Raw genomic sequence first — 23723 nt, forward strand, 5'->3', positions numbered from 1 at the left:
TAGGGGTGCTTGGGAATGTTACTAAGCTTCCTCTCCCTTTACTGGGTGGACTGTGTTCTCTTCCTGGCATCCTGTAGGCTGTCAGCTTGTTGGAAGAGGTCATCACTCCCCGGAAGGACTTGCCTCCCTTACTCCTCAAACTGAATGAGAGGCCTGCTGAGCGCTTGGATTACCTGGGTGTGTCCTATGGCTTGACCCCCAGGCTCCTCAAGTAAGGGTCTGCCTGCTCTTTCTCTTTCACATCACCCCGTGGCCTTGGTGTCCTGAAAATGAGCGTTCTGTGGACTGGGTTTGCCTTTCCAGCTGGTGTGTTTGTCAGTTCCGTTGACCACTCCCCCACCCCTGCCCAGCCCTTCCCGTCTTCATCTGCCGGCCAGTCTCAGAAGGTGCGCACAGTGACCTGCTCTTTTTGTGTCTTGGCAGGTTCTGGAAGCGAGCTGGGTTTGTTCCTGTGTATCTGAGACAGACCCCGGTGAGTGAGGTGGAGGAGGGGTGTGGGTTTGGAGTTACAGTTGGTGACAGGTCTGTCCTTATATGGAGCCCAGGTGCCTCTTGCTATGCTCTGGGCACGTGTGCCCTGCCTCCAAGAGGTTTATTCTGATGGACACCAAAACAGCCATCGCCACTTCAAGGCCATGCGATCACACACTTCGCTCCCCCACTGTGTGGTGCACACTCGGTGTGTACCTGGCTTTGTGCTTGATTGTAAAATGGCAGAAGTGCGTGTGGACTCGTTCGTCAAATTCTGGAATCCTGCAGCCTGGGGGCCTCCTAGAATTTGTGAAAAGTGTAACAGTGTCTTTAGGACAGGCTTGCAGATGCGCAGCCTCAGGTATGTGAAGGAGGGATGTGATTACGTGGATGACCAAGCCATGGAGGATTATTATGGAAGGGAGAGAGTTACTGAGAGTTCATTAAAAAAAAAATCTAGCACCTGCAATGAGTAAGGTAAGCCACAAAACTTATTTTCTAATGGGTAGAATTAGGCAACAAGAAAGTGAAGAAATGAGAAGTTTTTTAGGTTACGCTATGTGCCGTGAAGAAAAAATTGGAAGTGTAGCGTACTGAGTGGTCAGGCTTCTGAGGGGTGGCCTTTCCAACTGGACCCTGAGCATAATGCACTAGCCACATGGACGGTCCTAGAGAAAAAGGTGTTTCTATTTTTATTATTTTTTTTTTTGTTTTTAAATTTAGAGAGCCTGCAAGTGAGTGGGGGAGGGGCAGAGAGAGCAGGGAGAGAATCCCAAGCAGGCTCCTTGCTGTCAGCGCAGAGCCGGATGCGGGACTTGATCTTACAAACTGTGAGATTATGACCTGAGCTGAAATCAAGAGCTGGATGCTTAATTGACTGAGCCGCCCAGGCACCCTGAAAAATATGTTTCTAAGCAACAAGTGCAGGGCCTGAGGTGGAAGTGAATCGGTGATTTGAAAGCGACAAAAGAAGGTTGGCGTGGGTCATTGGCTGGGGACTCTGTTTTCTTCCCTCCAGTTGGAGGAAGGTGTTCAGGAGCTGTGGCTGCTGTGTAGACAGTGGATGGTGGTGGCCCAAGAGTGGAGGCGAGGATGTGGGTGGATGAGAGATGGGGTGTGGGCTGAGGAGGAAGCAGTGAAGATGGAGAGAAGTGGCCGAGGCTGGGCATGTTTGGGGGTGACACTGACTAGAACTGAAGGATTGGATTGCAAGATGAGCGAACCAAAAGAATCGAGGATATGGGGCGCCTGAGTGGCTCAGTCGGTTGAGCGTCCGACTTCAGCTCAGGTCATGATCTCACAGTCCGTGGGTTCGAGCCCCGCGTCGGGCTCTGTGCTGACACCTCAGAGCCTGGAGCCTGCTTCAGATTCTGTGTCTCCCTCTCTCTGACCCTCCCCTGTTCATGCTCTGTCTCTTCCTGTCTCAAAAATAAATAAAACATTAAAAAAAAAATCGAGGATAATTCTTAGGTTTCTGGCTTGAGAGTCAGTAAGAAACTGGGAGATGGAGGTGTTATTTGCCGAGAAGAGCCGCCAGGGGAGGGACAGGTTGAGGTGACAGCGGGAATGCCCTGGCACAGTGGGAGATGCTTGTCAGATGCCCGATGGGGACAGAGACAAGCGGTGGCCTGCAGGAGTCTGGCACTCCAGGTAGAGGTTGGGGCTGGAGATGGAAACTTGGGAGCGTATTCTCAAGAGAATATACCCCCCGGGGTCAAGGACTTTGTTTTCTTCACAGCTGTAACCCCAGCACTTAATATCATCTACCACGTGTGGTATCGTGTTCGGTAAATACTTTTCAGTGAATGAGTACGTTTTAAAAGTTATCGAAAGCTTGGACTGAAAGTCGACTGAGGGTGCGTCCTGGACTGTCCAGCCTTTGGAGGAATGAGTCAGGAGACGGCAGAGTGGCCTTGAGGTGGAGGAGAAAGTTGGGGAGCGTGTCAGAAGCCAGGATTAACCAGTGTTTCAAGAAAGGGACTTAGTGGCTTTCGGAGAGCAAGTAAGCTGAGGACAAATAAATGGTCAATGGACAGTGGTGATTAGAAGGAAGGCAGCTCCTGGAGAGCTCAGGGCTCATCCTAACTGGAGAGAATGCAAAGTGAGGAAATAGATGATTCATATGGGAAGTAAAAGGGGTAGAGAAACAAGGTAGCTGCAGGGAGACTGGCATTCAGGGGAGTTTATCTGGTGGGAGATTCTAGAACATGGTTGTTTGCTGCAGGGTATGATTCTGTAGAGATCACACAAATCGTAGTACAGGTGACGGGCTGGTTGCAGACCTCGAGGCAGGGGGAGTAGGACCCTGGGTGCAGGGGGTGAGGTGGCCACCTCATCCTTCACAGCAACAGGGAAGGCAGAGAGTTTGGGCACAGAAGGTGTGGGTCAGTTGGTTGGGTTGGTGCTGGGAGGATGAAGTTCTGTTTTCCCAGATGGGAGGCTGAGAGAAGGGGTGTTGGAGGTTTGATTGTTTTGGAGTGCACAAAGCCCCCAGTTTCCACGGGCGGTGCCCATTTGAGAGTTTAAAGTGGGCCTGGTGAAGACCACTGGGTGTTCGGCTGCTTCTGTGTGGGCAGAGCAGCTCCCAGGTGGGCTGGGTCCTTGTCAGTGAGTGGGGCTGAGGCTGGGCTTAAATTTGCTGGTCGGCTGTGAGGTTTGTGCAGACCATTGAGTTCAGCATAGACCACGGTTTATCCCTGTGCTCTTGTGCGGTGTGCCACTCATTTGTGACATGGTGTGGGTATTTTGCTATGTGAGTGCTCTTTGGTCAAAATCCAGTAGATGTTTCTATTGTGTGGGGTTTGTGGTTGTTATGTAATAAAAACGTAAAGACCTATGTTCACTATTTTAGCACCTAGAGAAACTTGCATTTGCAAGCTGGTTGCCAGTATGGGAACTCTAGGTTTGGGGCAGGGAGTTTTGTTGTAAGTTACCCAAAACCTGTTGATTGGATCATGTGGAGTTTAAGCTGTAATGACTCAGAGTTCAGAATCTGACCTGATGGCGTGCGAGTGGCTCACTTCCATGGGTCTGGAGCAGACCTTGTGCTCGGACGATCTGAACCGCTCTGCTCCACTCCTGTGGCACCTGCTAGGAAGTCACAGAACCGAGGGGCCTCTGAAAGCTGTTATGCAGGAATTGAGGCTGTGTGGACATGCAGGCAGTGCGTGGGGGGCTCTCCTAGCTGAGAGGAAGGAGACGCCTCTGGAAGCGCTGTGTTTTCCTGCCCTTCAACAATGACAGCTTCTTCAGAAAAGGGTGTTCTTGGTACCAAGTAGGCATTTGTGTTTCCAGAATGACCTGACTGGAGAACACTCGTGCATCATGCTGAAGACACTGACTGATGAGGATGAGGCTGACCAGGGAGCCTGGCTCCCGGCCTTTTGGAAAGGTAAATTAGAGTAGAAGGGAGACAGGTGACAGGCAGGCGGCCCCCAGACCTCTGACTCTGTGCGGTTGTCCTCCACAGACTTCCGAAGGCGGTTCCTAGCCCTGCTGTCCTACCAGTTCGGCACCTTTTCGCCTCCCCTGGCTCTGAACATCATTCAGAACAGGAACATCGGGAAGCCAGCACAGCCAGGTGAGCCTCGAGGACTGGCGCAGAGGGCTGGTAGTGGCTTGGTTTTGTGGAGGCAGGAGGTGGGCGTGGTGGTCCAGGAAGTCTGGCTTAAGAATTGAGGGATGGGCCCCCGGCCTGCATCTCCCGCTGACCCCCCTTCCCGCCCTTGTCCTAGTTGGCCCCGCTCTGCCTTAGGGGCACCTGCGCCCACAATACTTTCCATCTTTGTAACAAGACTTTGGGTGTCAAATAAGTTCATATTGCTAGTTAATTGTGGAACTTGATTTAAATTCTGTGAGCTAGGGTAACCAGCTCAATTCCAAGGCTCAGTGTCCTCATTCATGAAATTTGTAATAAGAATATGTACTCCTTCTCCTGTGGCTGACACATGGGAAATGCTTTGGACATGTAAATTCCGTTGGAATATTTAAAATATTAAAAAGTGTAATGGGTCATTAGTATTAATAGCTGTAGGTTTTTTCTGCTGCTGGGTATGTGTGTGCACCTTTTCTTTTTTCTTTTTTTTTTTTGCCAATTATATTTTAATGGAAAAATCTGTTTTCCTCAAACTGGGCAGAGCATACACACTTTCTGTGAAGCTGGGTCCTGAGGAGAAGTGGCAAAGTGGGGAAGGAGTGTTGTGCTCCTCTATCCCTGGGACGCTGGAGCCTTTCCTTGGTCTGATGGGCTGGTGTGGAACTCTGAGCAAGGGTGACATGCCAACCGTCCGCCCTCCCTGCGTGGCCTGAGGCTGCCTGCCCTTGGCAAGAGAAAGGTCAGGGCTGGCCCAGAGGAAGCCCTGTGGAGGAGCAGCTGTTAGGGCGCCACCAGGGGACCGCTGTGTGTTACTTGGGAACCCCATCAGGCCTTGTAAGGACGTCCGGCTGCTCTAACGTGTCTGGCTCTGTTGCTTGGACAGCACTGTGCCGAGCCGAACTGGAAGCCCTCTTCCTCCCCTATGACCTGAAGAGGCTGGAGATGTACTCACGGAACATGGTGGACTATCATCTCATCATGGACCTGATCCCGGCCGTCTCCCGGATGTATTTCCTAAACCAGCTGGGGGACCTGTCCCTGTCTGCGGCCCAGTCAGTAGGTTATCTGCTGCTTGTGTGCCCATTCAGTTGGATGCTCTGATGTAATTTTGTGCATTTAATTCCTTACGGTTCTGATCGGTGGGTAGTGTTCTCCCCGTTTTACAGGTGGGGGGGCACTTGGGCTCTGAAGTTGACTCATGTGCCTGGCCATACAGTCAGAGGAAGAGCTGCAGTTTGAACTCACATTCTTCCCCCCCACCACATTGCCTTGATTCTAACTCTACCTTAGCAGAGGTTCAAGGGCACTGTGTAATTTAAAATGCAGCTGTGAAGCAGCTGTTTGTCAGGATAATCAGTTTGGGGATTTCAGGAGGAGGAAGCATTTCTTGGTGGTTTCAGTAACACGGTGAAAGAGAAGATGCCAGAACAGACCATACCAGTCGATATTTTGTGGCAGATAGCTTTGGTCAAAAGAAAGTGACTGGTTCTCCGTGCCCTTTTAATGGGTAAGGGCCTGTCCTAGTGGCCACTCCAGCAGATTTTCCATCCTCCAGGCTCTTCTCTTAGGCATTGGCCTCCAGCACAAGTCTGTGGATCAGCTGGAAAAGGAGATTGAGCTGCCCTCAGGCCAGTTGATGGGACTTTTCAACCGGATCATCCGCAAAGTGGTGAAGGTAATGTCATCTGAAGGCAGGGTTTTGATCTGTTTCAGATAATTCAACAAACTCACTCCCTGCCCTAAAACAAATAGATGTTAACGTTTGGCCGTATTTGTTGCAGATCTTCTCACTCACTCACTCACTCACTCACTCTCGCTCTCGCACGAAGAAATAGGGGCCTTCAGCTCTATATGGAATGTTCCTGTGCTTTCTCCCAGGGGCGGCACCACTGTTAGGAATTTGCTATCTTCCAGTCTGTGTTTTTCTACTCTTACCATGAAGGGGTGCACTCTTGCCCATGTGAAGTGTGTGCTAAGTGACTCGGTAGTGAGTGACGGGGTCCCAGCTGCCGCTCCGCTTCATCTCTCGGCCGTTGTCTTGCAGCTATTTAATGAAGTGCAGGAGAGGGCCATTGAGGAGCAGATGGCGGCAGTGAAGGATGTGGTTATGGAGCCCACGATGAAGACCCTCAGTGATGACCTGGTAGGACCCGCTGAAAGCGTGAGAATGTTGGAGGCGCACCCGTCGCCCTGGGGGGAGAGTCCTCCGCCCTGACGCAGCGGAGTCCCCCTGGCCTGCGTGTGCTCGCGCTCTCGCTCCCCGACGTGCGATGCCCCCCTGAGTGCATGCGTGCAGGCGGTCCAGCACTGCTACTGACAGCTTGTTTGTCCTTTCAGGCTTTTGCAAACACACATTTGATATTCTTTTAGTAAGAGCTGCCTCTGATGGCGGGGGAGGAGGTGAACCGAGGAGAAGGAGCTATCTGCTCTCATAGTGATACCGTGCCCTCTTTTTCTGTCATTTGTCCTCTGCTCCGCTCTGACCTGCTCTGTCTCTGGGGCTTTGACCGCAGGATGAAGCAGCAAAGGAATTCCAGGAGAAACACAAGAAAGAAGTGGGGAAGCTGAAGAACATGGACCTCTCTCAGTAAGGCCCCCGCGCCGCTCATGGGGAGTGGAGGCTCCGCCTTGGCCTTGAGGACCCTGGGGACCTGTCTGCAGCTCCCTTCTGATCCACATCCGGGTGCCCTGGCAGCTGTCACATGGCACCATTTTAGAAGCCAAACAGCTAAAACCTCTCTAACTCACTCTGCGTATTTTGAGGATTTTCCCTCAGGTCCCCAGGGAGGGGTGCTAATTGATGAACATCCATTTTCAATAGCTGCTTTTCTCTGTTTGGCTTTTACATGTAAACTTGATTCAAGAAAGGATTCTACTGCCTACAAATAAACCAAAACCCCTTGTTCTGGAACCCTCTGTGAACTAGGACTCCTAGTCCCCCTGAGCTTCAGCTGTAATGGTGTCATCCGCTCTGTGGGTTGATGTAAATGAAGTTTCTAGAATTAGTGGCCTCTCTCTGAGCTTTGTTGACCTGTAGCCCCCTGACTGAGTCCTTTAGAAATGGTGGTTGTTGGACACATGAGATGGAGGACCCTGGAGGTCCCTGGGCAGGGTTTTGAGCTCTGCCCTCAATTCACAGTATCAAAACCCTGACTTGCTGGGGCTGCTGGCTTGAGAGAGGTGGGGCGAGGTGGGGCAGGGAGGCACGATTCCGGGGCCTGTGGGCACCATGCCTCTTGAGGTGGGAGTGAGCAAGATGCTTGTGGGGCCATAGGAGGCTCCCCCTGCTGGACAGTTAGTGAGAGTATGACTCCTGGCAGGCCCTGTGGCCCTCCTTGCTCCCATGAAGCTCCCTAGTGTGCAAGTGCCCCTTCCCTCTGCCGTTCACGCTGGTGCGGCTGGCCGGGCCTTTGTGATGGGCCATGTCTGCTGAGAATGTTGTCACTATCTTCTTTTGAGCAGGCTTTGAGATTTTCCTTTTTTTTTTTTTTTAGATACATAATCCGTGGAGATGATGAAGAATGGAATGAAGTTTTGAACAAAGCTGGGGAGAATGCCTCCATTGTCAGCCTGAAGAGGTGAGGGCCCAACAGACTTCTGGCAGGAGAGGCTTTCTGGTCTCTCAGCTCCTCTAGTGACTTTCATTAGGAAATAGGAGGTCAAAGCAAAAGCTTTGAGGGACGAAATCACTACTCTTTCCTTGAGGGTAGCTCCTTTGGTATCGTATTTCCTACAGACGAGGCAGGGCCATGGGGCTCTTGTGGGCATCAGTGTGGTGTCTTGTGCACCCTCACAACGGCGGTGGCTGCTTTATTACCAGCACTGCTCTAAAAATGAAGTGACCGAGGCTCCAGAGTGTTAAGTAACTTCCCAAGAAGCATCCAGCCAGTAAGAGGCTGAGCCGGGGTCAGGACCAGGTGTGTCCACTGCTGAGGCTGGAGTTTTACCTGCTGTATTCCCCTTGCTTGAAGCTGGCGATTCCCCAAGTCTTGGGTCTTAGAGTTCCTTTGCATCATAAAAATTGAGGGCCCCCAAAGGACTTTTGTTTATGAGGGTTATATCTATCAATATTTTCCATGTTAGAAGTAAACTGAGATGTTAAAAAATTCATCCAGAATTAACAATCATGGACTCATTATGGTTTTGTTGTTTAGAAAAATAGCCTTTGCCCACAAAAATCTTAAGAGTGGCATTGTTGTACATTTACGTTTTGCAAACGCTGTCTGGGTTAATAGCAGCTGACTCCTCTGCTTCTGCGTTCATTCTGGTGCCATCGCACACCTCGTAGCTTCTGGAAGACTGGACAGCTGTGAGAGTGAAAGTGAGGGGCAGACAGTGTGTTTGTATTGTTGTGAAAACAGTTTCCCCCTTGGGGCCCACCTGGAAGAGTTGGGGATCCCAGGAGGCCCTGCTTGAAAACCTCCCCCTCCAGCTGCTTCTCTGCAGAGGGGGGCATTTGTAGATCATGGCTTCTCGGGCTTGAACCTATATTGGAGTTCCTGGGGAGGAGAATGAGGTTTCCCCTGCCCTTGGCCTCTGGAGATGAACTTCCACAGCTGGTTTGGGGTTAGTGGGGAGGTGAGTTCTTGGCGTTGCCATAGGATAGGTTCCCTTGAGGGATAGATTTGGAAAGAAGAAGTCTTGTGACTCTAGGAACTATAGATCCCAGAAATCAGATACTGTCTCCTACAGTCTCCATAAAGTTACTGTGGCATTTTGAAGGTTCCAGCAGTGCTGCCAGCCTCAATCCCCGGATGCTCTCAGATGTGGCACGAGAGCTCACTGTCATCGTGTCCTAGTTTCTGGTTTGGCCAGGATAGCAGATGACGCACAGGGCCTGTGATGGCTCTGGCCTTGAGCATGGTGGCTTTGACTGGAACAAAAGGCTGGGGCGTGTGCTTGGTGTGGACCCCGCTGGTTCCTCGTCCCTCAGAGCTTGGCTTTTCCTGCCATTTGGCTGTGTCACTGCTGGTGAGGAGCCTCCTGCTTTCACTGGCCTCTGTGGCAGATCTGCTTGAAGTTCTCTGAATCAGTTCTACTCTTGGAGATAAAAACACTGATACCTATCATCGTATTCTTTGAGGCCTTGCTTTTCTTTTTTGAGAGGTCATTTCGTTCAGGTGATGGTAGTGGTCTGTGGATGGAACTGTTTGCTCTCTCGTCATAGGGAGGTGTTTGTTCCTAGGATGAAATGCCACTGGAGAGAATCTTTAACCTGTAAAAGGGAAGGAAGGTGGTAGTCCTTTGCCGAATGACTCTGGTACTAAGCTGTCAGCGAGGCCACCCCTGGCCAGCTGAAACGTGTAACCTGAGTTCCTACTCCTTTCGGTTTCTCTCTCATTTAGGAAAAATAAAATACTACCACGCTGGAAAGTATTACAGGGTGTTCTTGGGAGAGTCCTGCTTTGTATTAGAGACTATCCACAGGGTCCGTGGGATAATATGTCTGCTTTTGAGTGGTGGGAGGGGAGAATGAACAGCAATCCAAAGGGAATTCAGATTTCAGGTGTTAAGAGAGATTTATTCCTCCAAGGAAGAGCCCGGTCAGGGCAGGAACTGGTCGGCATGTTCCCCCCAGCACAGTGTCTGGCGTGCAGGTAGGCTTGCAGAGAACAGTTCTGTCTCATTAATGTTTCAGATGGTGAAAACCCGTTTTCAGACAAAGCAAAGCAAGCCTGAAGCAAAGCAGTCTGAAAGATGTTACAGATCTGTGCATATTTCATTTTCTCTTTCTATTTGTGGGTTTTTTTGTTTTTTTTTTTTGTCTCTCTAGTGACAAGAAAAGGAAGCTGGAAGCCAAACAAGAACCCAAACAGAACAAAAAGTTGAAGAAAAACAGAGACATGAAGAATAAAAAAGATACGAAACTGAAGTGGAAGAAATAGGAAGGTGGGCATCCTTGGCTGACGCGTAAGGAGAGGAGTCTGACGTGCTGAGCTGTCTCTGGCTGGACCGGGTGGCGGCCTGGATGTTAAAAGCAATGAAGTCCCCATCAGACCCAGAAGCTGCCCAGGAGTTCAGTCCGTGGGCCAAGCTTGGCTTAAGGCGACATCCCTTCTGTGCTGGTCCGCTTAGAACTGGACGGTTGGACAAACCTCTGGTGCTGCTGAGGGCCTGCCTCCCCTCCCCCTGTCCAGGTCTTTTTTCCCCCCATAAGTTCACACTTTGCTCTGGGCCCAGCTGTTTTGGCCCCTTCCCACCTGTTGGAAGCCACGCTGACTCTTGTCCCTTCTCAGACATTAAATGCACAGCCTTCTGGTGATGCTCAGGAGGCCCCTGATGGAGCCCTGGGCCTCTCGTCGTGGCCTAGAGCAGCAGGAGCTCTGGTCCAACCACGTGGCCGCGGCAGGTCATTGTTCTGTGCGCTGGGCTTTGCTCTGCCGTGAAGCATTCCTCTCTTGGCTCCGCAGGCCTGCTGCCCTGTGTCCCTGGAAAGCTTGAGCTCTTCATTTAGGAAAAGACTGACATTGAGTCCCCAGATCTGTTATTTCATCTATTTGGGAAAAAATGTGCAAGACCATTTTGCTAGCAGGGGTGAGGGAGGGATAGAGAATCTATTTTTAATAAATAACAAGCTAGAAAGACCAACCGCCTGTGGGTGCTCATTGACCCCGTGTGGGTGGGAGTGGTGCCTTGCCTTGTTTCTCCTGGTGGGGCTTGGCTGCCCGGTAATCTCCGGAAGGAGTTGGTACTGAGGCCGAGGGCGAGCAGGGGCCAGGGCTTACTGACCCAAAAGCCTTTGGGAGAGTGGCCGGCACCCACTGTGCTCACTGTGGTCCCTCTGAGGGACATGCTGTGGTTCCGGGAAGCTAGCTAGCTGTGTGTTTCCTCCAAGCTTCTGTCAGGTCATCGGGTCCCTTCTGTTGGTACAGGAATTGTGTGGTGACTTCACGCATACTTTGGTATGCTGTTTCACGGTATCTACTTTCTGGTTCTAAACCCAGTACTGTGTATTGAAACCATGACCCTGAGGGCCTCTGCTGGTTTCTGTAGGATTGTTCCTTATCCCTGTCACTGAGGGTGAGAAATGCTCAAAGTGGAAGTCGGCTCAGTCGTGCTCTTGTTCTGATCTGCTGTCTCCCTGTGCCCTGCGGCTCCCTGGCTGCGTCAGCCTCGAGCTTTGGTTACTGATCCTCCTCAGATTTTCATAGAACTTAAAAGGACTGGTCTTCCATGAGTCCAAAGACCCTTTCCTCAGCCCTGGTGTGTAATCCAGCTTCCTGTAAGGCGAACTTCTGGACCAAGAGGATTAAATGTACACCTCCCAGGACTCACACCCACAGCAAGGAGAGCAAATTCGGCCTGGACTGGTGACCCCTGCACCTTGCCTACATAGGTTTAGGGGTCTTTCGTCTCCTGGATCCACAGGTTCCTGTCCACAGACCCCCTGTTAGGCCAGCAGGAGAGTTCACTGAGAGGGGCAACGAGAATTTTTGATCCGCTTGTTTTTCAGGTGAGTGCCTGAGCCTATCTTCCAAAGGATTTTCTTAGGAGAGTGACTTTTTTTTTTATATGAAATTTATTGTCAAATTGGTTTCCATACAACACCCAGTGCTCATCCCAAAAGATGCCCTCTTCAATACCCATCACCTCCCCTCCCCTCCCTCCCAACCCCCATCCACCCTCAGTTCTCAGTTTTTGAGAGTCTCTTATGCTTTGGCTCTCTCCCACTCTAACCTCTTTTTTTTTTTTCCCTTTCCCTCCCCCATGGGTTTCTGTTAAGTTTCTCAGAGAGTGACTTAAAATCAAAGTCGGAATTCCAGTGGTCAGAGCTGGATGGTTTCTTTTTTTTTTTTTTTTTTTTATTTTATTTTATTTTTGGGACAGAGAGAGACAGAGCATGAACGGGGGAGGGTCAGAGAGAGAGGGAGACACAGAATCGGAAACAGGCTCCAGGCTCTGAGCCATCAGCCCAGAGCCTGACGCGGGGCTCGAACTCACGGACCGCGAGATCGTGACCTGGCTGAAGTCGGACGCTTAACCGACTGCGCCACCCAGGCGCCCCTGGATGGTTTCTTAAAACTATTGTCTTAAGCCATGTCTTCCCATGCGTATGGGGGCCCAGATCGGCTGAGCCCTTGCATGGCACCTCCCACCCCGAAGCCTGGCTTATGCTCTGCTCCAGGATGCAGGGAGAGGTGCTCTGAGGTCACACCTCCTGGCTGCAACACTGTTCTGCCCTGAGCCCCACTGTGACCTTGGGCACGCCACTTTCCCTCCACCTGCTGTCTGGGCCCACATCTGTGAGACGCAAGTGGTAATGACCATTCCCACCTCATGCACCGTTGTGAGGAGCTAGTGCAGCTGAGTGTGAAGAGCGGACAGTGGCGCCTGGTGTATGGCAAGTGCTCTAGAAGTCTCTGGGTTGTGTGGCCTGCATCTGCATAACCAGGGGAGCTGCTCAGTGACACGCAAGCTTAGTAAGACTTAGTAAGACTGGCTTTGTTCTAAAACAACCTAAGCTGAAGAGCCCCACTTGGGAGGCAGGAGATGATGCACTTTGTGGTCAGACCTGTCCGTTTCTGTGGCTTGCAACAAGGTCATTCTTCTCGGAGACAGCCTTCCCCTTTGCACACAAAGAGGAAGTGAACATTGTGCCTTGGCCCTTTTATTTGCAAAGGGTATGTTCTTAAACAGGTCCCTGCACTTTGAGATTGTGATCTTGGGTTCCCCTCCAAACTTGAAAAAGCACACCTCCCCCAGACCTCACCATCTGGCCCCCAGACAGTGACATCTGTAAAGCTAGGCTGTCTCAGGAAATCTCATTGGTGAAATGAATTCAGATAGGCTGGCTAGGAATGCTGTCACCAGGACGGGAATGGGGCTGAAGAAGCCTGAACAAAGAAGATTCCTAAATGGTCTCCATCCTCCTGAGCTGGGAGGGGGTTAATGCTGGCCTAGTGCTTCCACTGCTCATCTGGCCCCGGCAGTCCCCAAGGACTCCAGAGTGACCGGGAGGTGGACACAAAGGGGTTGTTGAGATGGGGGGGAGGGGAGAAAATAAGTGATCATCACCTTGGAAAAATGTAGACTCATTATCTGAGGGCCTTTAACACCAGCAGTCAGTTTGCAGGCCTGGAGGAGGGGCGGGGCTGCAATCCCTCTGGCCTGAATGGGAGGGTCAGCCATCAGCCTTGGAAGAAGCGGATGCCCCTTTCTGTGAACAGGTTGGTTAAAGGGGAAATGTCCTGTGGATTTTGCAGCGGGTGGGGTGGCGGGAAAGGGAAGGCCTGAGGGTCTCCTACGGGGCTGTAGGTGGTTCAGCTGAGGAAAAAGTTTCCATGCTCTTGGTGTCTGGCTGTCATCGGGCAACGAGCAGAGAGCAAAGGAAAGGGAAGAGCAGGAGCAGGAATGCGGGGGACCCTCACGCCTGGAGGAGTTTCCTGTGGGGACGAGGCCCAGGCTCCAGATGCCGAGTGCCAGCCTCTTCTTGCCTGCAGGGTGGCTGGAGAATGCAGTCCCACTGTACGGAACTGACGCGCTCGGCCCCTTGTTTCCCAGGGACTCCCGTGAAGAAGTTCACCTTCCTCTCCTCCAGCCTGCCTTTGGCTGCTGTTGGCTGAAGCGGACAGCTGGAGGAGAGAGGCCCCCGTGCTCTGGAGCGGTGGCCCCGAGGAGGTGGCCCAGCCACCAGGGGTAAGGTCACTTCTAGCCCCGATTTCTGTGATTGAAGCGCTTCCTTAGTGTGCTCTGCTACACGTAGGTTCAAAGGGGACCCATCCCTCCCTAACGTGGCCTTCTCTTTGACCTGCCCCGGAAAGAGAAAATGGCTGAGCTCCCTGGGTACTCGACGGAGGTGCATCCTACAGGGGGGAAGGAGGGGAGAGACTTGTGGGGAAGGTGGACACAGACACCTGAAGGGTAGTTACTGCAGATGGCAAGTGCCAGGCAGGGACAACCCCCGTCCTCCCTCACAAGGGCCTCTGCCCAGAATGATGGCGCCAAGGGGTGCACCTCCTCTCTGTGGCCCCCAGAGGGCGCTGTGGGCCCACGCAGTCCTCTCACCACCGGTGCCAGGGCCCCACGCCGCAAAGCTGGTCATCAGGCCTTTCGCAGACCAACCCCAACTGACCCCATGAGGTCTTCATGTTGTCCCCCAACTCCTGAGTTCTGGCCTATCAGTTACTGAACCACAGCACTTGGGTCCATGTTTCTAGTGACCTTAGAAATTTTTTTTTCCTGCGTCAGGTACCAAACATTTTTAAAAAACCTTTATTTCTGCCTGGACTTTGTACCTAAAACAAACTACAGCTGGTCCCAGAAGACCTCTGGACCCCAGTCGCCAGCTTACTGTTCTCCCTCTATTACCAGGTGGAAAACACCCTGCCTCCACCTTGCTGGGCCACACAGACTTAGACTGTCCAAAGTTTGCAAACAACTGTTAACCCCAACAACAGCTCCCACGTGAGGGCCGTGGGGGTGGTGTGGGCTCAGGGGAGACCAGAAAAGCCCCTGCAGCCATCGTATTCCTATCTGTGGGCTCCAGTCCCTCCACACAAACACCTTTTCCGTCCTGATCAATGGCACATGTACTCAACACACGGGAATGATTTTCTCTTATCAGCTACTTCATTTGATGGAAGAGGAACACCAGAGCCCGGTGTTGGGGGACGGATGGAGACTCAGGTCCTGGGTGAGGTGAGTAGGGGGTAGCCTCAACCCGGCTGTTGGCAGGAAGCCTGAGTAACCAGAGAATTAGCTCTGGGTTCTCTTCCTGGTCCTAAATGGGCTCTTCTCCAGCTTTGAGCAACCCTCTATCAGGAGTGATGAGGCCAAGGTCATTGTTAACAAGTGTTTATTGTTAATAAAACCATGATACATTTACAATAAGTGACAACATTAATGTATAGTTACAGTATCATACAATATTACAGCAATAAAATAACGCCTATTCCTTTGTACATCCAGCTCAAGCAGCTAGTCGAAAATATTTTCCAAGATTGCAAGCCCCCAGGGGCTTTTCAAGGTAACCAAAGTAACACCTCCTTAAGTGCCCAGGGCTTTTGGTGAATAAATAGTTTCTAAGGTGCAGCCAGACAGCCTGAAGAAGGCTACACCCGGAGCAAGCTGTCCGGAATGCTCCCCCAGTGTCTGGTCCATAAATATGACAAGTGTCCAGCCCGATACTGCCCCTCCACCTAGGGAAGCCCGGGGCCTACAGCAGGCCTGGAGCAGGTAGGTGAGAAGCAGCAGGCCTTCTCCCACCCCTTCCCTCCCACCACTGCCCCACCCTTTCTACCCCTAGGACTGCAGTTCCCAGTGAGAGGTGCCCCCTCTCCAGCCCAAGTCGGAGGACTCAGCCAGGGGTACATTTAGGGGTCTGCTTCCTGAGCCCATAGAGGCAGCCTAAATCTAGGCTTGGGGTTTCAGAATGGGCCCCTAAAAACAGCAGCAGCATGGGCTGAGGCCCCCGGACTCCTCCATGCCACCCTGTGCTTAGACTGAAAGCTCTGAAGGCATCAGTTGGGGAACTGCCCTACCACTAACCGAGCAGGTTTGTGGTCCCCAAAGGAGGGCCTCTGTCGGCCTAGACACCAAAGAGAATAGGACTGAGTGACCCTCTGTGTGGGGATCTTCAGGCCCCCTGGAGGCTCACATCAAGCCTTTGAAGGCACAGCCTTGAGGAATAAGTTCAGGGATTTGGACAGCCTTTCTGACGTGATGTTGAGAAAAAAATACCAGCTTCTGCATGAAGTGGCCTGAGGCCCAGAGTATACATTCTCTACATTCATCAGGATGCCTGTACCTCCAGGAGCCCCAGCTGGGACCGTCCGAGCTTATGGAGGCGTGGGGACTGCGGGTAGTTAGCTTCTGACCGTGCCTTCCAGGCCCTATTTCAAGCGGGAAGACTCAGGATCAGCCATAGATCTCCAGGAGGGGAGCACAAGAGGGTGAGTACACGGCAACCCTCAAGGTGCAAACGGTATGGGGGTTGCAAGTGGGGGAAGGGCCACCTTTTGACCTTGTCTGCCCATAGCTAGTCAAGCAGACACAGCTCGGGGGCAGAGGGTTGAAGGTGGGGCTGCCCAGTGACAGGAGGGCTCAGAGCACATCTACCTGCGCAAGGACGGATCACCACCAGAGGGGAGGTCTGGGGAAAGAGGGGGAAACTGAGTCCCATGAGCCTGGCTCCAGGAGGGCCTCAGCCAGCGCCCCGGCCCCCTCCATGGGGCAACGACCCATCCACAGACCCTGGCTACATACTCGTTCAGACGGCCCGGAAGCACTTGCTCCCAGCCTTTCACACCCGCTGGGATGCGTAGAGACAGAGCCCTGGCCCAGAGGGGGCTGGGTGTGCCGACCTGCTGTGGGCCCAGCCCCCTCACACCCGGGAGGTGATGTAGACGGAGTGCACGCGCTCGGCCAGGGTACTCTGCAGGTCCTGCAGCGGGTCCAGGCCCTGCACTTTGCTGTTGCGGCCGTAGATGAGCTGCCGGAAGGAGTCCTGCTCAAGCAGGGCCTTCATGTGCTTGAGGAAGAAGCCTTCACAGAACAGGGCCAGTTCAGGGGCATTGTGGATCTGTGGGGGGCGGGGGGGGGGTGAGACCCACAACCTTAGCATGACCCCGGCACAGCCCCACCCGAAACCACCCTCCACCCTCCCCCAAATATTACCCATGGGCCAAGGCCCAGCACAAGCCTTGGCACCCCCCTGACCTGGACTCCGTCCATAAGCATCACCTCCGGGTTGGACTAATCTGGGCTCAAATCCCAGCTGTACCACCAGAAACATCACTTGTTCTTGGCCCCAGCGTTTTCTTTGCCTACTTCCCACTGCTGCCATCATTGAATGGCGGTCATCCTTGCTGGGGCAGAAGCTCCCTTACTAATGGCAGGGTCAGGGAGACGGCATGAGGCCTGGCACCTGAGCAAATGAGCCGGTAGGTGCTCAGTAACTATTTTAACTCCAGAAATATCAAGTGTCCGCTCCGAGCCAGGCAGTGGGCACCAGGTTCTGAGGTCCAGGTCTCTACAGTGTGCCCTTAGAGCTGATGTTCTCCTTCGGGGAGACAGAAACCAGAGGACCAAGCAAAGTAATGGCAGATGGAGGTCAGTGCTGTGAGGAAGCACGGGCAGGTGATGGCCGTGTGGCAGGGGCCTTATGGGAGACGGGGGGGAAATCAGTGGGCTTTGTGAGGTGCTCCGGAAGGTGCTTTCCTGGAGGTGGGGATGGTTATCACAAGAGACCCGGGGGAGGCGGGAGCTGAGAACGAGCCAGGGCACTGGGTGAAGGGAGAGGTGGGTGGGGTGCTAGGGGCTTGGTGAAGCATGATATTTAGTCTGCAAGCAGAGGAAGCTTTGGGGGAGGGGAGGTGTTAAGTAGAGGAGTGACATGGTCCTAACGCTTTTCAAAAAGCCTGTGGACTACGGGGTGAAAGCCAAAAAGGGAGAGGCTGGGCCAGTGCCATGGTCCAGAGAGGGGGTGGGAGAGGCCCAGCGGACAGACTGTCGATGTGTTCACAAGAGCTGACCTAAATGAGGGAAACTAAAAAAGATTTACATATATATAAAGTATATAAAATTCTCATGTTTTGAGTCTAGGCACCTGAGCAGAGGGCCATGCTGTTGCTAAGGAAGGGGAAGATTCAGGAGGACAGGTTGGGGAAGAATCAGGTCAGAACCTGGGGAAGTGATGGGGCTCAGAGAAGCTCAGCCTTTTGCCCCAGGCGTCCCCAGCCTGGTGGGGCACAGCTAGAATGTGAACTGGGATCCACTTGGCTGGAAAGCTCTTCCCCGAGCTACATGCTGCTGAGCAGCGATGACCCCAGACTCCAGAGAGCATTCCTGCCCCCCTCCAGTCCTCACACTGCCCCGCAAGTACTGCCCAGCTGCCTCCGTTTCTTAGCCAGGCCCCAGCGGGTCCTCACCTTGGCGTACTTGTACGTGTTCACGGCGCTCTCCACGCTGAGGGTCTGGGAGCACAGGATCTCGCAGTGCCTCTGTAGGGCATCCAGCTGGAACAAACTGGCGGCTGACAGCAGCTGTGGGGGGGCGCGGAGGGAGGCAAAAGGCGGCCTTGGATGGGGGCAGCCAGGCCTGTGGCCCAGGCATCATGGAACAGAAAGCTGCTTTGTGCAGTGGGCCCTGTGTTCTAATCCTCGGGGCCCTGCCTGCCTCAGCAGGTCAAGTCTGAGGACGGATTTATTTCTGTTCTAGAGCACCTCGGTATTTGCTGGGACACCTTGGAAGGCACAGGATGGGTGACAGACACTGGTTGGGATTCCTGACCTCACAGAAGATCTTCAATCATAAGCTGCATGCTTTGTCTACACCACCTTCTACCCAGGCGCCTGGCCGGCAGGGGCTCTGTTTTCTAAGTGCGAGGAGGTGAGTGGGAGGCCCTGCTGCCTGCCTTTGATCCTCCTGGGCCCATTATCCCTACAGGGGAGCCTTTCCAGCCCCCATCCCCACCCCAGGCATGGCCCAGGAGGCGGTGGGCACCCAGTTCCCTGTCACAGGAAGAGAAAGGACCAGCAGGGAATCAGAAGGTCCTCGAAGAGGCCACCTCCCCTCCTTGGCTCTCCAATGCCGTGTCTCTGAGCGCGGGGTTGAGAGCCAGCAGCTGGGCATTGGGCACACCGGCTCCCCCGCCCTTCCCAGCATCGGGACCTCACCTCCAGGATGTCGGAGGCCGGGATGTCCATGGCTTCTGTTCCTCCGTAGTACAAATACTGCATCATCATCTGCAGTGGGAAGAGGCCCCGCATGAACACCAAATGGCCCCGCGGCACCCACGTCCTCTGGCTTCACCAGAGTGCCGCTCTCCGCCCTGGGCCTGGCTGCGCCCTCTACCCTCTCCATGTGGATGCGTGCACATCCCCACTCACTGAAGCGGATATTTTGTGCAGTCTCTACAGGTCAGCCCCAAGACTCTCCCTCTTGATTTCCTGTATATACGACAAGCTTCTCTCTATGGGATGGTTTCACCCTGAACCTCATGACAGCCCTGTGAGCCCAGAAGGGAAGGTGCTATTCACAGATGGGGAAACTGAGGCCCCAGGAGGGAAGGCAGCATGGCTCAAGTCACTCGGGTCTTCTGACTCCCACACCAGACTCTCAGCAGCACAATGCTCATTTCTCTTCTTACCTAAATCCTAAATAGGGGCCTACCCTCAGAAGCTGCTTCCAACTTTCCCGGCTGTGCTAGAACTCCAGCGTGGAGGTGAGAGCCAGACCCTGTCTGCCCCCTGGATTTGTTCCCTTGGACAGCAAGCTCAGAGGTGGGTCGGGTCTGGTCCAGAGGTCACCTCGTTGCCTGGCCCAGACCTGGGACTTGTGGGAACAGAGGGCCTGGGATATCAAATGAGGTGGCCTAGGACTGGGGAACTACATTTAATTTCACTGCGGTCTGTCACAAACTCTGCCATCACGCTGGAGCCTGGGAGGTTCCCAGTTGGAAAAAGAAAAATGATTCTCCCCGGTTGGCTGCAGAAACAGCCCCAGCAAGGAGCTGGCAAGTGTGTAAGTAAACACGGCTCCGGCCGGCACAGTCGGGCTCTGTTAGGAGCCGGCCCCCGGGCTGGAAGAGGCACCAGAGGGTCTAGGAAGCAGCCCAACCCCGGGGGAGAAGAGTGGGGAGATGGCCAGTCTGTCCAGGCCTGAGGTCAGTCCCCGGAGACTGTCCCTCCCCACAGAGCGGGGGGCGGGGGAGGCTCCCTCGGTCTAGCAGCCCCTGCTGGAGCACAGATGGAGGTGTCTGTCCCTCCAGGAGGTGTGCACCTCAGGTGCCATCCCCTGTGCTGGGCACGGAGTGGCTGTTTGGGACGCCAGCAGGACTGCCTTGGATGATCCAGCGCTGGGAGTGGAGCAGGCGGGGGGGCGGGTAGGATCTCCTAGGCTTGTTTGCTAAGGGGTGGCCTCAGGACAGCCCCTCAGCAAGAAGGGGCCTGGGGGTGTGGGCTGTGAGATGGGCTGGAATCCTGCAGCTCTCCTTCCCAGGCCCCGCGGCTTGGGAGCTGGTTTGACAAGGCCCAGCCACCTGTGGCCTGTGGATCTCCCTGAAGTCCCTTAAATGGATATTAGTCTGTGGAAGGCAGAGCTGAACCACTCCCTGGGAACCTTGCTGCGGGAGGCAGGTGGCCAGCAGGCAGAGATGGGTTGATTGTACGCAGCCTGGCAGCCCGAGGGTCCAGACAGGCTGCTCTGGGAAAGGCCCCAGGCAGCGTCAGCTGCAGAGGGGGTGGCAGGGTCTCCTTCCGTCCTGGACAGGACCCCAGGAACCTGACTCCAGGAGGCTGCAGATACTGACGGGACAGGACTGGGGTCAGAAGCCAGGTAAGACCAGCAGGGCTGTTCCTCAAAGGCCCGGGTGGGGTCGTCGGCAGTGACCTTGGCAAGATCTAGGCTGGCCCTAACACTATAGCCGCTGACCACATCTAGCTTTTAAGTATTTGGAATAAGACTGGTCTGAATTGAGATGTCAAAAACACACTGCATTTCAAATGCTTATGTTTTACATTCTTGGTATGAAAATACAGTTGCTAATTTTTATATTGATCACATGTAATATTTTGGCTACCATGGGTTTAATATATTATTAAAATTAATTTCACTCCATCTCCTTCTGCTTTTTTATATGGCTACTAGGAAATGTTAAATTACATATGTGTCTTGCATTATCTTTCTCTTGGATGGCATAGCTCAGATCTCCTTGGGCCTGTTTCCTCCTCTAAAAAACAAACCTAATGAACCCCTTCCCCCGCCTGCCCTCATTCCCTCCCAGTGCTGTGAAAGCCAGGGAGATACTGTGGGGCTGCCCTGAAACTTTCAGCTTTGTTAGGAAACCCCGGTCCCGGATCGAAGCCCGGAAAGCAGAGGTCAGCATCTGGATGCTCCATCTGAGATGGCACTCCCCCACGTGGCAGAATTCTATAGCCAGAGAGCCCACATTTCCCAGGCCTGCGTGTGCCACGGATGTTAGACCTGATGTCCCTATTTACCCTCCCAACAGCCCCGAGAGATCGTCAAGGGCTGCTAAGGCTGCTCTGACACGGATGTCCTCCCAGGGAGCGAGAACCCCTCCGGGCTGGGCAGCCACATGGCAGTGGGCACCGTGTCCACACACGTGCCCTCCCCCTACTCTGGCCCCGGCCCTGCTGCCTCTCCTGCATTGCCCTCCCATGTCTGGTCCTGACCCCACCTCATGCCCGGACTTTGGGCTTCTTAGCCAAAGCAGTGTCTAGAGCTGCCCCTTCTCCATGTGACTTTGGAGCAAGGGATGGAAAAGAGGGAAGGAGAGACCCTCCCCTCCCCAATTCTGCTGCCTGTGCCAGACCCTGGGCCTCGCCTCCACCTTATTGGTCACCAGGTCCTGTCCACCTCCCATCACTGCACAGCCACCAGCTGCTCACCGTCATCACACAGCTGGATTTCTCAACAGCCTCCTAACTGGTCCCCTGGAGTAGTCATGACCCCTCTGGTCCCTTCCTCACCCTCCGAGTGAGCTTTGTAAATGCGAACTTGACCATTCCACACCCATAACCTAAGGTTTGAATCCTGGCTCTATCACTTCCCAGCTGTGTGACCTTGGGTAAGTTACTCAACTTCTCTGTGCCTCTGACTCTTCATCTATCAAGAGGTGATAATACACCTACACCTCCTAGGATGGTGCTGTGCTATGAAGCTTAACTGATGAACACAGTCAAAGCACTTGGAGCCACGCCTGGCTAAGTGACAGTGATGGTGCTATAGGTTAAAGGTCAACCCCTTAATGCGATGGCACCCTGTGGCAGCTTCAGACTCGTTTCTGGATGTTCTTCTGAACCACTAACCAGACTGGATCAGAGGACATTTCTTGAACACACTGTGGTCTCTGCTTCTGTGTGCACAGTTCCCCCCGCCTGGGGCTCCCGATGGCTGGCTAGCTGCCCCAGTCCCTGACGGCCTCTGCAGATTTGGGTTAGATGCCCCTTTTCTGTGCTCCCAGTGCTCCCCATGCATACAGATCACTCTCTGATCGCTCTCTTGTAGTCCTGTCTCCTGGTGGAGGGGGCCCGGTCCTGTTTAGTGTCATCCCCACAGTGCCCACAGATGACGAAATGCCAAGTAAGTGGGTGAAGACAGCAGGAGGAGGAACGAGGCCATTTTAGATGGTGGCTCCCTGTGCTTCCGTGAGACTCTGACCTCTCCCGCTAGGTCACAGAGCTCTCCTGTGCAAGGCCAGGCCCCGGACCCACATACGAGCTGTCCCTGGCCTCGGTCTCAGCCCCTGGGGGGTCATCCGGGCAGCCCGGAGCCCCCCCACACAGCCTGGAGACCTGTAGTCGCCACTTTCCCAAAAGGAGCTCTCCGCCGGGGCTCCTCCCTCCAGACTCTCTGGCCCCGACTGGCAGCCAGCCCGTGGAGTTTCCATCACACTACCTCTGATGTTCTCCAAAGTAAGGGACTGAAAGACCCGACCTGGGTCCTCCACAACCAGGACAGGCTCACCCGGCTTTTTCTGCCTGGCCTTCCTGGTTGGGGGTCTGAGGCTGGGAGGGGAGGAGCAGCCCACACCATGCTTCCCAGAGTGAGCACAACCCCCGCGTCCCGCCTGCAGGAGGCAGGGGGCTGACGCCACAGGGGGGTCTGTGCTGTGCTGCGGGGAGCTCGCTCTGAGGCACAAGGGCTCATGCACGTGTGCCAGGCCTTACGTGTCTGTCAGTCTGCCCATGTAGTCGTTTGGTGGTCAGAGCTCAGGACTCATGAGTGAGGCTCTGAAGCCACAAGCCCACACAGGAATGGCTACCTCTGCCTGGGAAAGGCCCAGACACTCCCACCTGACCACTGATGTAGCGAACGCAGAAGGCACTGGGGATGGAGTGGAAGATGGCGGCCAATCCCAGCTGCCTCCCAGCCCAGACGGACAAAGCCAAGGGGCCCTGGGGGTGGGGGGAGCTCCCCCCACCCCACCCCTGAGAAGCACAAGGCACAGAGAACCACACACCTGAAAAATGTGGTACTTCATGTCGCTGATCTCAATGGTTTTGCTGCCGTTGCCATCCTGTTCTGATTTATTGGTCATCAGTGTCTTGAACCTGGAGCGAAAGGGGAGAAACAAGGCGGGTCTTGAGCATGACTTTTACTCCATCATCCTGCAGCAATGGCGCCATCCATCACCTGGCCGGTCACTGGGAGACGGGACATTTTTAAAATTACCGCAGCGCTCCCAAAATGATTCTCGGCAAATGGCGTCTTACATCACCCTGGACTGACAGCCGGGCTGGGCCCCAGTGCGTCCCCACTGTCCCCCAGGGGTGACTGTGACGCCTGTGGCGGGAAAAGTGACTCTTCATTCCCATTTATATTTTCTAGCGAAAGCAGGAACTCGAACAGGAATACAACCTCAGGGCTCCTCCTGGAGCGCTCTCGTCCCATCCCCTCTGTCCCTCTGTCCACACTGTCTTGTGCCCCCTGTGGGCACCCTTGTGCTGCCTGTGGGGCAGCGGGACTCCATGGTCGCGTGACCCATCTCCACGGAACAGGCTCCTCTGTCACCTGGTGTCTAATGAAGCCACTCCCACCCCTCTTCCCGATGCAGCCTACCTGTTAGAAGCCGTCACCAGCAGGACTTTATGCGCATAAAACAGCTTTCCTTCCACTAGGAAGGTCACATCTGACATCTCCTTGTTGTTCAGAAAGTGAGGATCTGTGCCCAAAAGGAGAGAAGGGAAATGAC

The 23723-nt window shown here is 53.8% G+C and overlaps 2 protein-coding genes across 3 annotated transcripts in view; one reads left to right on the forward strand and one right to left on the reverse strand.

Annotated features, from left to right (window-relative positions):
- Positions 1 to 11506, forward strand: part of NAT10 (N-acetyltransferase 10) — a 39690-nt gene extending 28184 nt beyond the window's left edge. For both annotated transcript variants that reach the window (XM_007082045.3, XM_042959490.1), the window contains exons 20-29: positions 78 to 211; positions 424 to 472; positions 3766 to 3862; positions 3941 to 4051; positions 4950 to 5122; positions 5622 to 5741; positions 6111 to 6209; positions 6580 to 6653; positions 7561 to 7644; positions 9840 to 11506. In XM_007082045.3, the coding sequence (XP_007082107.1) occupies positions 78 to 211; positions 424 to 472; positions 3766 to 3862; positions 3941 to 4051; positions 4950 to 5122; positions 5622 to 5741; positions 6111 to 6209; positions 6580 to 6653; positions 7561 to 7644; positions 9840 to 9951 (1053 nt within the window). In that variant the 3' untranslated portion in view covers positions 9952 to 11506. The remainder of the gene's footprint in view (positions 1 to 77; positions 212 to 423; positions 473 to 3765; positions 3863 to 3940; positions 4052 to 4949; positions 5123 to 5621; positions 5742 to 6110; positions 6210 to 6579; positions 6654 to 7560; positions 7645 to 9839) is intronic.
- A 3782-nt stretch (positions 11507 to 15288) lies between these two features.
- ABTB2 (ankyrin repeat and BTB domain containing 2) overlaps positions 15289 to 23723 on the reverse strand; it is a 173832-nt gene continuing 165397 nt past the window's right edge. The window contains exons 13-17 of the mRNA XM_042959573.1: positions 23591 to 23693; positions 22992 to 23082; positions 18682 to 18750; positions 17935 to 18048; positions 15289 to 16586 (exon numbers count right to left, since the gene is read on the reverse strand). Coding sequence (XP_042815507.1) covers positions 16389 to 16586; positions 17935 to 18048; positions 18682 to 18750; positions 22992 to 23082; positions 23591 to 23693 — 575 coding nt within the window. The 3' untranslated portion in view covers positions 15289 to 16388. The remainder of the gene's footprint in view (positions 16587 to 17934; positions 18049 to 18681; positions 18751 to 22991; positions 23083 to 23590; positions 23694 to 23723) is intronic.

Source organism: Panthera tigris, chromosome D1, assembly GCF_018350195.1.
Source record: "Panthera tigris isolate Pti1 chromosome D1, P.tigris_Pti1_mat1.1, whole genome shotgun sequence".
Classification (NCBI taxonomy): domain Eukaryota; kingdom Metazoa; phylum Chordata; class Mammalia; order Carnivora; family Felidae; genus Panthera; species Panthera tigris.